At 40.4% G+C, this 15,471-nt stretch overlaps 1 protein-coding gene across 2 annotated transcripts; it reads right to left on the reverse strand.

Moving 5' to 3' along the window:
* Positions 1-244: 244 nt before the first annotated feature.
* Positions 245-15,235, reverse strand: MZT1 (mitotic spindle organizing protein 1). 2 transcript variants are annotated; one of them, XR_005224767.2, is made up of 4 exons: positions 15,074-15,235; positions 3,563-3,708; positions 2,015-2,131; positions 245-703 (listed from the first exon to the last, which is right to left on the reverse strand). XR_005224767.2 is itself a non-coding variant. In XM_027821197.3 (3 exons), exons 1-3 carry the CDS (start codon positions 15,120-15,122, stop codon positions 2,108-2,110), a joined length of 219 nt encoding a protein of 72 aa, XP_027676998.2. In that variant the 5' UTR covers positions 15,123-15,235; the 3' UTR covers positions 245-2,107. The 2 variants fall into 2 exon arrangements, 1 of the variants encoding a protein (XP_027676998.2); XM_027821197.3 differs by having other exon boundaries at positions 245-2,131.
* Positions 15,236-15,471: the final 236 nt, after the last annotated feature.

A 15,471-nucleotide genomic window follows, 5' to 3' on the forward strand; every position in this document is an offset into this window, starting at 1 on the left:
TGCTCTTCAATCTTTTGTCATTTTTTGCTATACTGTTGTAAACTGATTTGACACCACTCAATTACGCAAACTAGTTACCTATTAATTTTCTGTGCCCCCACCCCAATATTCAACTGTGCTTTTTTTTTTTTGAAACTTTCTTCTTCCCACTCATCACCAAAAACATTACAAAAAATCCAAGACACTGTAAAAATATGAAAAACTGTTTTGAAAGTACCTTGGGAACTGAAAATACTTTAGACAATTCAAACATGTTCGCATTTATAATTTTCATTATTCTCCCCCACAAATATTCAAGTCAGAAAAGCACTAATTAAAATGTGTCAACTTTCATTATGGTGCCACTAATGTACCATGATAATTAGCATACATCACTACAGTTAAATTTCCCAGGTTTGATACTAAAGTGTTTTATTTCACATATGTAAAACAGCAAACCAAAAAGAGCATGTTACCAGGTAACAAAATAAACATAAAACTATGCAAATCACCATTAAAATGAATGTATATTTTACATATTGTCTATAATAGGGGTGTCAACCATTAGGCCTGCTTGATGCATTTCTGTGGTCCTCATGTCCTACTCAGACTATACAGAATCTAAGATTACATTTTTTAAAAAGGTTTTTCTGTCTCCAGGCTGCAAAACTAGCTTTCCAAATGTAAGTCCATACAGTGTTATCTTCTCGAGTCTGCAGACAACCTAAAACAATAAAACAGAAGTGTGATCTCTGCTTCCTATTAATCTGTGTTGGGGTGACGTTAAACCAGTGGTGGGCAACCTGCAACCCACGGGCCGCATGCGGCCCACCACTGCTTTAAACCCAGTAATGACAACTACTCATCAGCACTAATTATTTCAATAGATAAAATGGGAAATGGGTGGGAATTATTGAAGTGGAGACATAGAGAAACAGAGAGAAGGAAGGAAATAAAGAAAGGAGGATGGAGAAACAAAAGGGGAGAAATAGCAATTCTCCTGAACGTAAGTATATTTTCCCTTTGAGTGATAATGAATGCTAAAATAATAACAAAAAATGTAGTTACTGTATATTCTACCATGGATTCCTACGCAAGCTTTTTAGACATCAGTGGATATTCCACTGTCAGCTGAGGGGAGCAAATAGTCTTATACCCAAACTCACTGACCATAATAAAAAAATGGAATTTCGCTCTTTCCTAATCAGTTTGACATCTCTGGTCTGTACTTGGACTAGGATGAAGATAACAAATATTCCATTAGAATTCTTGTGATCTGTAATGGACAGGATATAAACCTAATTAAAGCACTACTCAAGTCAATAGGATATTCCATATAATGCATAAAAGATGTACTATGGAATTTAAGTATATATACATCTGTATGTATGGTAACTGCTTGTAGACTTAGGCCAGCTTGTTAGAAAAGTCTTGGGCTTTTTTTTTTTTTAAATAAACATTATTCAGTTCTGGGAAAAAAAACTATCAAAATGATAAGTTTCATTTTGAAATTTTACGTTTTTTTTTTAAAAGAAGCAAGCCAACTCTCACTATTTTCCCCTGCTCTCTGATTAAAAACAAAACCCAGAATGGATTTAAATTATAACTTGTACATAAAAAAGTGCATCTTAAGTTGAATGCCAAGTTTCATACCAGAAGAAAAACTAATAAATCCATTATGCATCAGCCATCCAAAATTAAGAGTTTATAATAAAACTCTCAACAAGTTATATCTACTATATTGGTGTGATTAAGTTTCACTAAACTTTTAGGTAGATTCAGTGAACGTGCAATATTTGACAGACTGTTTATAAAACTAAAGCTCAGATTTATAAGGAATACATATAATAATCATGCTATTTCCAAAGTACTACAATCTACAAAAAAACAAGGAAAAAAGTAAGCAACGAATAATTATTAGATAATTCCATCAATATGCCTTTTCCCCCCAACTTTTGTATAAAGCTTTACACTTTTACATCTCATCCTTTTCTTTTTAAAGAAGATTACAGAAATGTTTTGAAACCTGACATACAGTAACTTCATTCTATATTTCTGAATAGCAGCCAGTCTTCAAACCCTTTGCTAGCTTGTCATTTATCTCATCAAGAGATCTTCTCCCATGAAGTCAACTTGTCATATTTTCAGCAGCCTAGAAAGAGAAGTACAATTCATTATAATGAACCCACTGAAAATAAACACTGTGGAGATATAGATCAGCTAGAACACTTATGGTCATTTCTTGCAACTACTTTTATTTGATCAATAATGTTTAAATAGTTTACAGATCATAAATCATGTGATATGTAATCTTAATATGCTGCTTAAAAGGCTCTTTCACGGATTATTTTCATTTTCACAATATTTCATTTTCACAATATTCCCACTATCCTTCCTTTATTCATTTAGCCATCACTTGACAAAATTTGACACAGGGAAGCCAAGTGTATAATTCTAACAAGGAGCTGTACCTGGTCTTTTCGCACTGACTCATGCAGGTGGTGTTCAGATTAGGGCATGTTTTACTACAGACCCAAACATAGTCATGCAGTCGCACCTACTTGTTAAACTGTAAACCAAAACAACAAAAAAATGTGTGAAATGTATATGAATCCTTATTCTTGTCTTTTCCATGTTTTTATTATATAATATGAAATATATAATGGTGTAGCATAAACATTTTATCTGCATGAATTTGGGACACTGGCATAATTCATAAATAACACTACAGTGAGTTATACAGATCATTTTAATAGTAGTAGTAATAGTAGCAGCAGCAGCAGTAAATATTTATATAATGGTATCATTGGATGCCGGATAAACACAGAAGAGATACCCTTGCCCTGAAAGACTCTACAGACAAACGCAGGGAATGCGGATATGACATACAAGAAAGTTAATGTGGGGAAGAACTGATACTGCCTTCTCAGTTACATGTATTTGTCTACATTTATGTAGTTTGTTTGTTTTTTTTAAATTGGGATTTGAAGAAGAGAGAAAGATTACTAAAGCAGCTAGAGTGTGTAGGGCTCAATTATGAAGAGCCTTAAAGATAAAAAACAAGGAGCTTGTATTTGATATACAGCTGAATGGGAATTGAGCCTAAGTGTGGATCTGTTGATAGAATTTGAGAATCTGATATAAACAAATAGTTAGAGAATCCAGTCTCCGGCTCTACATTATTTATACCTTTGCAAAACTGTCACGAAAGTGTACCTGTTCACTCAAACAACAAAAAGGCCCACTTGCCCATTTTTTACTACTGTGATTGATAATAAAGAAAGTTAGTAATTTTATTGGTCCATCAAAACATGTTACTCATTCAAAGTAAGGAGAAAAAAAGCAAGTAAAAATTTGTAAGGTTTGCTATCTGCAGTTTCTGTTCTTTGGACCAAATCCTATTAGCAATACAGGATGAAGGCAACAGGGTTTGTTTCCTAAGTTTATTATTTTTATCTTATTTAAAATGCAAGGAAAAGGTACAATTTCGTACAAAAAGCTGAAAGTGCAGTAATTTGAACTTTGATTTGCTTTAATTTTTTTTAAAAAACAAACTCTGCAAGTTTTTCATAAACTGCCTTACCTTTAGCGCTTCTGTAGCCTTGCGTAGCTCTTTAATTACTGAGGATAAGGCCTCTGGATTAATACCTTGCTCACACAACCGCACACAAATAGACAGCGTTTCCATATCCAAACCAGTGTTTAATATTCTTGAAATCTCAAGCAGAACTGCAACAATTTTTAAAAAATTAAAAATTAGTTTTTGTTAAAGTTAAAAGGAGATTACTGACATTTCTCTTTAAGATAATTTATTTCTTAAGGGTGGGATTTTCAAAAGCTGAACCTCTGTGGATGGTGACAACGGAATTACTACCTATCCACCCCCCGTGTGAACCCCACCTGTAACATTCATAATTACCTTCCCTGTGTGAGTCAGAAGCCCCAGACTCCAAACTCAGATCCACACTTACATTCTCTACTCTAGTGTTCCCCATTCACTGAACCAGGATATTACTTGTTTACTGTTGTGATAGGAAGAATAGTCAACATGCCTACAGAATGTAGTAAGCTTTTATTTGTAGACAGTGATTTTAAAAAATTCTAAAATTGTAATGATAATTCAAATCTTTGCCCATTAAATGGAAGGTCGGAAAGAAAACAGGAGCAGTTTTAATTAATTCTTACAACATTATAATATTGTTTTGTATTACTGCATATTTAATTATCAATTTTACTCAATATTAAAGTTTTGTCTGAAAATACAGACATAAATATTAAATTTTATTTGTTCTCAAAAGCAAATATTAATTTAAGCTTTTAAAAAGTGTCCTAGGCCAGTGGCTCTCAACCTTTCCAGACTACTGTATCCCTTTCAGGGGTCTGATTTGTCTTGCATATTCCCAAGTTTCACCTCACTTAAAAACTACTTGCTTATAAAATCAGACATAAAACTATGAAAGTGTCACAGCATACTATTACTGGAAAATTGCTTAATTTCTCATTTTTATTATTTATAATGATAAAATAAATCAATTGGAATATAAATATTGTACTTACATTTCTGTGTACAGTAGATAGAGAAGTATAAACAAGTCATTGTCTGTATGAAATTTTAGTTTGTACTGATTTCTCTAGTATTTTTATGTAGCCTGTTGTAAAACTAGACAAATACCTAGATGAGTTGACTGGAAACATCTCTGTGCATCCCCTAGGGTACGTGAACCCTGGGTTGAGAACCATTGTCCTAGGCCCTCACTCCTACATCTACACCTGGCTCTCTCTTTGACAATGACAATGCCACGTGTTACAAGAATGGCCATCACTTGATTCAGTGACTCAAGATACTTCTTCTAGATTTTTACTGGCTAGTTTTTCCCACCATCATTACCCTTTTGCCTTACATTCTTCTCATCTGCTAACAATGACTGAACTTGCTCATTCCACTAGAAGCATCTTCATCCAAGCATGTTTGTGATCAAATGGCATCCTTTGACTAGATACTACTCCATTTGAATCTTCTGAAAAACTTTCATTATTGTAGAACAGTACAAGGTTCAGTCTTCAGCAAGACTCCCTGACAACAGTGATTTATTTATATTAAGAAATATCACTCATAACGTTTCTATAATCGCAAAGAAACAAAGCTTTCCAAAATTTGAAATAGAAATGCTACTTCATTCCTTTCACCATTACACTCGGACAACAGATGGCTGTTCTAATACCTAATGTGCTAATATTGACAAGATATATAGTCACAAATACTAAAAATGTTTTACTGCAGTATAAATTTATGGTATACTGAAGTATAGCTTTAAAAAAAATAAGATCACCCACAACATATAGGCCAGGCCCAGATGTTCAAAAATGGGTGCCAAAAGTTAAGAATCTATGTCCATAATTAGGCACCTAGGTAAGTGGCCTAATTTTCAGAAGTGCTAAGCACCCAGAAGAGCCCAACAAAGTCAGTGGGAGCTGCCAAGTGTTCAGCACTTTTGAACTGTGAGTTCTATTTGATATGTTCTCCCTGCTTAACTAAAAGGTGGATGTAATTCTCTCATAATGACCTTGAAAATACTGCAATTATATAAACACAGTATATTTTGAAGCCAGAACAATACATTTAACTTTTTAAATGAGCTTTTAGTATATATTTCCTGGGCATATACATTTCTGATTACTTTGTTCTAATGGATTTTTTTTTCCAATGGAAAAGTAGTGTTTGATAGTTCGAGGCAGAGAATTGCACAGCTTTTCAGTGACTAATTTCAGCTCCTATTCTCTGCAGAATTTCTCTTTTATTAGCACTTGGTAATGGGGTTTTATGGAAAGATATCTTACATTCCAGCCTAAGGTTAGTTCATTTACGCACATAACTTTTACTTTTTATGTAATTAAACAAGATACAGCATAATTTAGAATTTCAAATCTCAGTAAGACCCTTATAAAGTCTAATGTTGATTTGTTTTCCTTGTTTCTTTAGCTATTATAATGTACCACAGCGTAGAATCTCTCTATGGTACTTACATGGCCTCTATTACCATAGTACCCATGCACCTCACAATCTTAATGTATTTATCCTCAACAGCCCTATGAGATAAGAAAGTACTATTCACCTCTTTTTCAAACATGGAACTGAGGCAGAGAGAGACTAAGGTTAGATTTTTCAAAGCTGGTTAAGTGATTCAGGAGCCTCAAAAGTTGACTCTACTGTTCATGATTGAAATCACTGGGAGATTAGGCACTTAGGTGCTTAGGCACTTTTGAAAATTCCACTATTTTAGATACCAAATACCTCCCATTGAAAGACGAACACCTTGGGAATGGAGGCTGTTCGTAACTCTGAAACCTTCACAACTCTGAACAAAACATTATGGTTTTTCTTCAAAAGTTTACAACTGAACGTTGACTTCATACAGCTGTGAAACTTTACTATGCAGAAGAAAAATGCTGCTTTTAACCATCTTAATTTAAATTAAACAAGCACAGAAACTTTCTTTACCTTGTCAATTTTTTTAGCCCCACACCCCCTTTTCTTTTAATAATTTACATTTAACACAATACTGTATTCGTTGTTTTTTTTCTGCCTTGTCTCTGCTGCTGCCAGATTGCTTACTTCCGGTTCCAAATGAGGTGCGTGGTTAAGTGGTCAGTTTGTAACTCTGGTGTTCGTAACTCTGAGGTTCTATTATAATTTTTTTCACATATTTGCAACTTTTATAACTATTTTTTTTCTTAATCTCTCATTAATAGTTGCTCTAATTTTACTTTATTCTGACCATGGGCAGGAACACACTCTCTCTCCAAATTCAGCTATATAATTTTATTTTCTTCTCTCAAATGCTTTCGGACACATTCTAAAAGGCCAAATCAAAGCTACTGTCAAGATAGCCTTAGTTTTGTCTACCCTACCACTTATGTTGGTATAACTTATGTCACTCAGGTGTGTGAAAAAAACAACCCCTGACCAACCTAAGTTTTACCGACAGAAGTGCTGGTGTTGAGAGCTTTATGTCAGCAGGAGATTCTCTCCCACCGACATAGCTACTGCTGCTCGTTGGAGGGGTCGTTTAATTATGCTGATGGCAGAGCTCACTCCTGTTGGCATAGATTGGCTTCATGGGAGATCTTACAGCAGCGCAGCTGCAGCAATACAGCTATACCACTGTAAGATCTGTAGTGTGGACACAGACTTACTCTCAAAAGCCAGGGTGGTAAAAAGTAGTTATTATTTTGCTAATAAGGCAAGGAAATGAGGGCTGTAAGCACATAAAACAGCACTTAAGATCAAAAGGGGACTAATGACTATATGAATATTTAATGCTCAATTAAAGGCCTTTGAAACATCAAACTGGCATACAGTGATCTAAATACTGGATATATAGACAGCTAGATGCAATTTTATAATTTTAGACAACTTTTGAGGAGCATGCCATTTTTTATTTTAAATGTAGTGATAATGGGTGAAATTCACCTCTGTGAGAAAGGCCAGCATAAGACTTAGGTACCACTTAAGTCTTATGCTGACTGCGTGAACTGGGGTGAATGTCACTTCATTTTGTATTAGCAAGCATTATCAAAAGAAGAATTGGACTGGATGCTAATGATTCTAACTGTGCAGGTACCAGGCATAACTATACAAACCTGGACATATCAGTAAATGGGTCCTCCCAGAAATCATTGCATACATCAGAGGGGAAATACGAGTATTATAGATTTTGAAAGACTACACTTTAGGCACTTTTGGCTCACAAATCTGCAGGGATTTTTTTAGAACTAGCATTTGTACAGCTCAGCAGGCAGAAGCTGAAAACAATAAGTAAGCATTTTCAGTTGATCACCACCTACTGTCATGCCACTTCAATTTCACTGTTAACAAGATTTAGATTAGCCAAAGTAAGGGAAAAAACACTATTTATACAGTCAATATTTTAAGACTCTGACATTATATAAACTAGACAATGGTTGTTTCTGTGTATAACAGCAGCTAAAACAGGAGATGGCAAACTTTTTGGCCAGAGGGCCGCATCTGGGTATGGAAATTGTATGGTGGGCCATGAATGCTCACGAAATTAACAATTCAGAGATATTCAAGTAAACTCAATTTAATAAAAATACATTTTAGTGGAAATAAACATAAAACCTTACTTACTATTATAAATATACCATCATAACAATGTATTACAATACAGTAACTCCTCACTTAACATCCTTCCACTTAAGTTGTTTCAAGGTTACGTCGCTGCTAAATTAGAGAACATGCTTGTTTAAAGTTGTTCAGTGCTCCCTTATAATGTCGTTTGGCTGCCTGCTCTGTGCACTGCATGTAAAATTTTGTGGAAGAGCAGCGACTTAACAAGGGAGCATCGCACAAGTTCCTCTTCTCCGCCTCCTCCGCCTCCCTCCCAGCGCTTCTCCCACCGCCAACAGCTGTTTGCCAGTGCTTAGGACTTTCTGGGAAGGAGGGGGAGGAGTGGAAAAGTACTGCATCTCCACTCCTCCCCCTCTCTCCCTCCCTTCCAGAAAGTCCTAAGTGCGAAGTGCTGGGAGGGAGGGTGAGGAGCAGGGAAGCACCACATCTCCACTCCTACCCCTCCCTCCCAGAAAGCCCTAAGCCCACCAAACAGCTGTTTGGCGGCGCTTAGGACTTTCTGGGGGTGGGGAAGGAGCAGGGATATGGCGTGCTCAGGAGAGGAGGTGGAGTGGGGGTGGAAAGAGGTGGGCCTGGAGCATCCCCTGGCAAAGTCAGCACCTGTTCTTCTCTGGGTAAGCTGCCATTGCTGCTGCAAAGGTGCTTCCTAGTGTCCTTGCCTGCAGCAGGCTGTACCTGTGTGGGGTAAGCCTGGAGCACTTCCCAACCACAGTACAGTACAGTACTGTAAAGTATATAATGCCTTTTGTCTGCCCCCCAAAAATTTCCTTGGAACCTAACCCCCCACATTTACATTAAATCTTATGGGAAAATTGGATTAGTTTAACATCGTTTCACTTAAAGTTGCATTTTTCAGGAACATAACTACAACGTTAAGTGAGGAGTTACTGTAATTAAACCAAACTTAACCCCTTTCCACGGCCTCTTTGATTAATGTGAACAATGCAGCTGGTCACCCTTCTTTACAATGGCATCAAAGTCCAGTGTCATTCTCGTTGTGGAAATACACAATACCGAGCTGAGATGCTGGTCAGTTAACTGGGATCTGTAGCGAGATTTGCTGTAATTCAGCAGGGAAAATGTCTGTTCGCACACATAGGTGGAGCTGAACAAAACAAGGATTTTCTGTGCCACCTTGCAGACATTTAGGAACTTTATTTCACTCAAGGTGGCATAAAACTTGTTCAGTTTTTCTGAATTGTACTTCTCCTTCAAGGTGGAATCATAGTGGAGATCAATGAGCGCCAGTTGTAATTCTTGCAGGGCTTTCTTGTAGTCAAGTGACAGTGGGCATGACACCAGCTCCAGTGTCTTCTCTATCTTCTCAAAGTCAGAGAAACGATGAGAAAATTCTCCATGCAAGTCACACAAAGATTTGCTGTACTTTTCTGTCTGCTCTGGTGACACTTCCAAGTATTTCACTGTCGGAAAGTAAGTGAACACTTTGTCCTTAATTTGGTTTGAAAACAAGACTAACTTGGCTTTGAAAGCTGTCTCACTAGAATACAATTTGTGTACAAACACACATTCTTTCCTTGTAGCTTTCCAATAAGTTCATTTAAATGTGCCAAGATATCTACACCAAAAGCAAGGTCAGTTTGAATTCTTTAATTCAGGGAAACTATTTTCTTTCCCCTGCATCTCCAGAAAGTGCAAATTTTATCTCTGAGATCCCACACTCACTGCAATACCTTTCCTAGGCTGAGCCAGTGAACATTTGTATGATAAAGTAAGTCCTAGTGTCAGTGTCTTCAAGATGGGAAATGAACTGCGACGATTAAGTCCCCTTGCTCTTATGTAGTTGACTATTTTCACTACTGTGTGAACAACATGATCAATGTCCAGGACATTTTTGCAGAGGGCCTCCTGATGTATATACAATGCAGAAAAATCACCTCTTTATCAGGGTCATCTTCTTTTATTTTGTCCTGAATTCTTTTTAAAAGTTCTACGATTTTCCTGGTTAAATTTGGCGATCCATCTGTGGTTACCTTTGCCAGTTTACTCCAGAGGAGCTTCAGATGTTCAAGGCAGTCAGACACCCTCTCGTATAAATCCGATCCCTTTGTTGTGCCTTTCATTTATTCCATTGATAAAAATTTCTCTGATTTCAAATTTGTTGTCAATTCCTCTGACAAAAAATCAGTAACTGTACTGTGTCCTTAATGTCAGTGCTGTCATCAAACAAACAACAAACAACGTAAAGCCCTGTGCTTTCTTGTTCAGCTTAGAAGCCAAATGTTCATCAATCACTTCTACACGACGAGTAACAGTTCTTCATGACAAACTAATGTTCTCAAATTTGTTTTGGTATTCCAGGCGCAGCATGCCAGCAAAATCAACCATGCATTCTTTCAAAAACTCCCATTCAGCAAAAGCCTTATTTTGTTTAGCGATTTTAAACGGCAGAACATAACTTGCCTTTGTAGTGGCTTCCTGAACTTCAGCTTGTCGCACATATATATTTTGCTGAGTTTTTAAGTTTGTGGCGAGTTTCTCAGCTCTTCTTGCCCTCACTTGTTAAATTGCTGCCATAATTAGAATGTTTCATTGAAAAATAACAATTCAAATTGTATTCCTTGAACACTGCGATGCTCTCCTGACAAATCAGGCGTACAGCCTTTGAGTCCACGTTTGTGAAAAACTATTTTGCATTCCATTTTTCGTTGAAAACCTGACACTCACTGTCCACTTTTCTTTTTTTTTGGCAGCACTCATTTTTAAGAGGGAAAAGAAAATTGTAACTGCTGCCCTTATTTCAAACCACTGTTTTACAAGATGGCACGCACTGTGAAAAAACTGGGCCCTTTCTCTAGCCTGGAATTGTTGGGCATCAGTGCCCCTGACAATTTTGTGCCATGGCACTCTATCCCACAACCCATGTGGACAAGAGGCAGAAGCAGGTGTAAACTCACCTGTAACCTTATGCCCCAGCCTCCCCCCAAATATGTTCTTACGGTTGTACTTTGAGTTGTGTTTGCACTGTTGCATTCATTAAAAGTGTGTATATAGTAAGGGATGTTACTGAGGTGGGGCAAGAGGACTCATGAGGTGTGGCACGTGGGGGGTAGGGAGGGCTCTACAGGGGTAGTACCAGGGACTCCTAGGGGCACTGCTGGCAGTGTGACACCAAGGCAGCTGTGCCACTTGCGGAGGCACCCAAGCTAGGAAGGGTGCAACTGCAGCCCCTGGGTGGTTTCCCTCCACTTGAGGCTCTTGAGGGTAGTGCTGTAGGAGACTGGGAGGGGATCTGGCGTGCTGCTGAGTAGGGGTGGTGAAGTCACACCTGCGCAATGTGGCTCTTCTGTGTGCCAGAAGAATCTTCCAGGAAGATGGTGCTCAAACTGCTCATCACTGAGTCGGGGGCGCCAAGTGGAGCACAGCAAGCCCTCGACCCTGCTCCCCAGAGGGAGTGCCAGGCAGAGCGTGGCAACCCCCGACCCTGCTACCTACTGGGAGCTCACGGGCCGGATAAAAACATCTCACGGGCCGTAGTTTGCCCACCCCTGAGCTAAAATCACTTGTCTCTTTCAGCTACTGCACACTGACCTGTGTAAGCTAATGCAAGCTACTGAATATTAGGAATATAGTACTTTCCCCAATTTGAGAGATGTTTTTAAAGGAACTTTACTAATTGTTCTTACAATTAATTAAAAAAATTGATTGTCCAAAATTATTAACCCATGTGTAGTAGTTGAACCAGACTGCCCATCTGATAAAGTTAAGTCACTCTGCTTTATGACATACAACACACACACAGCTCTCAGGTATCTGGTATAATTGTGCTCTTGTGATTTTTTTCTTGCTTATATTACATACAGGTGTAAATGATTGACAATGTTGTGTAGATGCTAAAACTTCATTTTTAACCATGTATTTTTCATCTATCATTGGGTTTTGTATGTTCCATATAATATTGAGAAGGTGAATGGGTGGAAAAAGGTTTTTGGCCTTTAGGTTGAAGGTCATCAGGCATATAGCTAGAGCCCTGCGTGGATACAAATGTATATCCACAGATATAAATCGGTATCCACGAAACTGCATGGCTCTCCCAGGAACCATAGTAGCAAAAGGAGCAGAACATTGGGCCGCCGCTCCCAGGAGCCAGTGCCCTGCGCTAGCAGCTCCTCCAACGCAGCTGTATCGCCCCCAGACCTGCCCCCATCCCTTCCCCGCAGCTGTCAGCATCTCCTGTCTCAGGAGGTGCATGCCGGTTGAACAAAAGAGCACAACAAGGGACAGCTGCCGGCGAGCCTGGTGCCTGCCCCAGTGGGAGGGGCTGGGGACAGTACAGCCATGCTGGAGGAGCTGCTGGTGCAGGGAGTTGGCTCCTGGGAGCGGCACCCCCACATTCTGCTCCTTTCGCCGGTGTGGTTCCCGGGAGAGCCCTGCGTTTCCGCAGATACCGATTTAATCTGCATCCACAGGTATAAATTTGTATCCATGCAGGGCTCTACATACAGTAGCAGAGTTAAGGATGTTTGAAGAGTGTTAATTATGCATTTCCTCACTTTCAATTATTCTTTTAATAAATTAAGATTTAAAATTAGTAAAATATTCTTAGTCATGCACATTCAACACAAAACTAGTTAAACCTGACCACACTTAATTGTTTATATGAAGAATAAAGAGGACAAAATAATGCCAATTGCGACCATTAATGTTTGACAATCTGTTGTCCATTCATAAATGGGAATGCAAAAAGAAATATGCCCTCTGTGATGAACTGGGAATGTTCTTAATGTTTTGTCTGAATACTGTGTGTGTTCCTCAATTTCCCCTATGTATCTAGGTGATGGTACAAGGGTGTGTGTGATTGTTGCAGACCCCTAGAGTGCAGGTGTAACTGCCCCCTGGCTGCCTGGCCCAGACAACAACTGACACTGTATCCTGGCAACTGATAGCCAGGGCCCATCCTCTGCAAGAGCCAGCTGGAGGTATTAGAGAACAAAGTGAGAGGTGGAGACCTGGGAAAGAGACGAAGGATGGAGGAGGAGCAACTAGTCATGACTGAGGATTAGCTGCTGGAAATGAATCAGTCTCCTTTTGGGACTCACACAGGAGAGCCAAGGGCTCTGGATTCCCCAAGATGGACATCGCTGAGTTTCTGTATTAACAAGATCTGTTCAACACTGTGTCCCAGTCAACTAATACACTTTTCTGTTTTACCTCACTGGCTGAGTCACTTATAACTGCAAAGATAGAGTGCATGGCCCCCATTGGGAGAGGGGATGGAAGGCTTCCCTAGGTGTCCTACCCAAGTGGACTCAATGTGAGGAGCTCACACTGTGAGCAGAGGTGCTGAACACTCAGAGGTCAGACCCAAGGAAGCACTGAAGGAAAGGAGGCTTGTCCTAGTGAGAGTGTGCCCTGAGGAGTATCACGCCACCAGAGGGTACTGTCTGAACTTCATTTTGAGTGGTTCCAAAGCATCGAGCCTATGCATTTCATGACATCACCAAATAGTCTTATCATAGTAGTAATGAAAAAGCTTGAATTAAAGGGTATTTAACAGTTTTCCATTTTCATGCTAACATTTGTTTCCCTCCCCCAAAAAGTTTATATATCAGTGTTTAAGAAAAAGAACTTGTGTTTCATTTGCAGCAAACACAATTACAGTAAATTAAGGAAATCATCTTCAATTATTTTCCTGTACCTTACTCCTGACGGGGGGGGAGAGGGGGAAGCACTTTTATTAAAAGTGTTCGCGTCAGTGCAACATTCAATTCTAGTTCTACTTTGACTTTGTGCAAAAAACAAACAAACAAACAAAAAAAATCTTCAGGTCCTACATTTATTGTGCCTCAATTATTTGATTACTTAACTAGATCTAGAAGGATACATTTTCTTTCATTCCTAAAATTACAGCCAGGGAATAGAACTAAAGTTGAATCATGTTCTGTCCCACTTGTGCATTATCACCAAATTACACAAAGCTAGTAATTGCAGTTTTATAGTTAAACGTGTATAATTTGGGCCTGATTGACAATAATCATATTGCACATAAACTCCTTCAAAATTGAGTTTGAAAATAATCCTGTTGGGTAAAAAGGAACAGAACCCAATTCACATTCTCTTTTGTGGGCTCTGCAGGGCTAGTGTAGACAAATGTATTATTGTCAATAGCGAGCAGACATAACTGAACACACAAAATGCAAATAATGGAGCTAGAAAATGCCATTTTTCTTGTCAATTCTCACAGCCAAACTGCTCCTGAAGGTGACCAATCCGCAGCCGCCAATATCTGACAACTCCTTACGGTTTGCATTGCAGAGTCGACTTGTGCATCATGTCATTTAAGAGAGAAAATAAAATCCAGGCAGCGATAGCCTCACACTGTCACACACACACACACACACACACACACAGCATGGGCGCTGGCGGAAACCCTCACTCGGAGAAACCCCTGGCTCTCTAGAGAGCCGGATATTAACGCTGATTTCTCCCCCCTCCCCATGTGAACGTGGTTTTGCTCTTCTCTCAGCAGCGGCCCGTAGAGAGAGCAGAGACCACGGGAGCGAGCTCCCTGTCACTGCCGCGCTTGGCTCCTCGGCCGCCTCAGCTCAGCCTCCCGCCCGCTCGTAGCTGTCCTTAACGGCTGCGCCGCGGCCCCGGAGCCGGGCCCCAATCGCAGGCTCGTACAACGTCCCCTAGCGCTTCAGGGCCCGCCCGTGACGGAGGCCTCCGGGCGCCGCCGCTGCGATAGGTCGCGACCACGGAAGCCCGGGCTACGGTCACGCTGCCAGACCCGCACAGAACATACCGGCGGGTGGGGGGAGGGAGGCGGGAGACGTGCCTCAGGCAAAGGGGGACCCCGCGGGGATCTCCTGAGGCCCGGGAGCGCCGCCGCCCATCGAGGTCACACACCCACCCCAACGGCAGCTGCGCGGGTCGGACACCCGAGGCGGCCGCAACAAAACCCACAAGCGGCCTCCTGGGACTCACCATCCATCGTCTCTCTCACCGCGTTTAAATTGGCTGCGCCGCTCGCCATGGCGACAGAGGACCACTCAGCGCGAGACCTCTAACCCGGAAACAGACACCCTCTCCCTGGCGTTCGAACATTCCCGCCCCAACAGAAAAACCTCACCACGCACGCGCGGTTGCCCGACCTTGCCTGACCTCCCTCTGTCGCCCTCAAGCCCCGCCCCACCCGCCGTATTAGTTTGAATAGAGCCTGCCCGCTTAACAACCGGAGAGGTAGGAGGAGGAACCGGTTCGAATTTGTGAAGTGGCCCAGTGTTGATTGGTCCGTTCGAGAGCGACGGCGAGCCGCGATTGGCCGGGCCTGAGAATGGACGCGCGGCGATTGGGCAGCCTCAAGGAAAGGGGGCGTGGCAGTT

Source organism: Chelonia mydas, chromosome 1, assembly GCF_015237465.2.
Source record: "Chelonia mydas isolate rCheMyd1 chromosome 1, rCheMyd1.pri.v2, whole genome shotgun sequence".
In the NCBI taxonomy this organism is placed as follows: Eukaryota; Metazoa; Chordata; order Testudines; family Cheloniidae; genus Chelonia; species Chelonia mydas.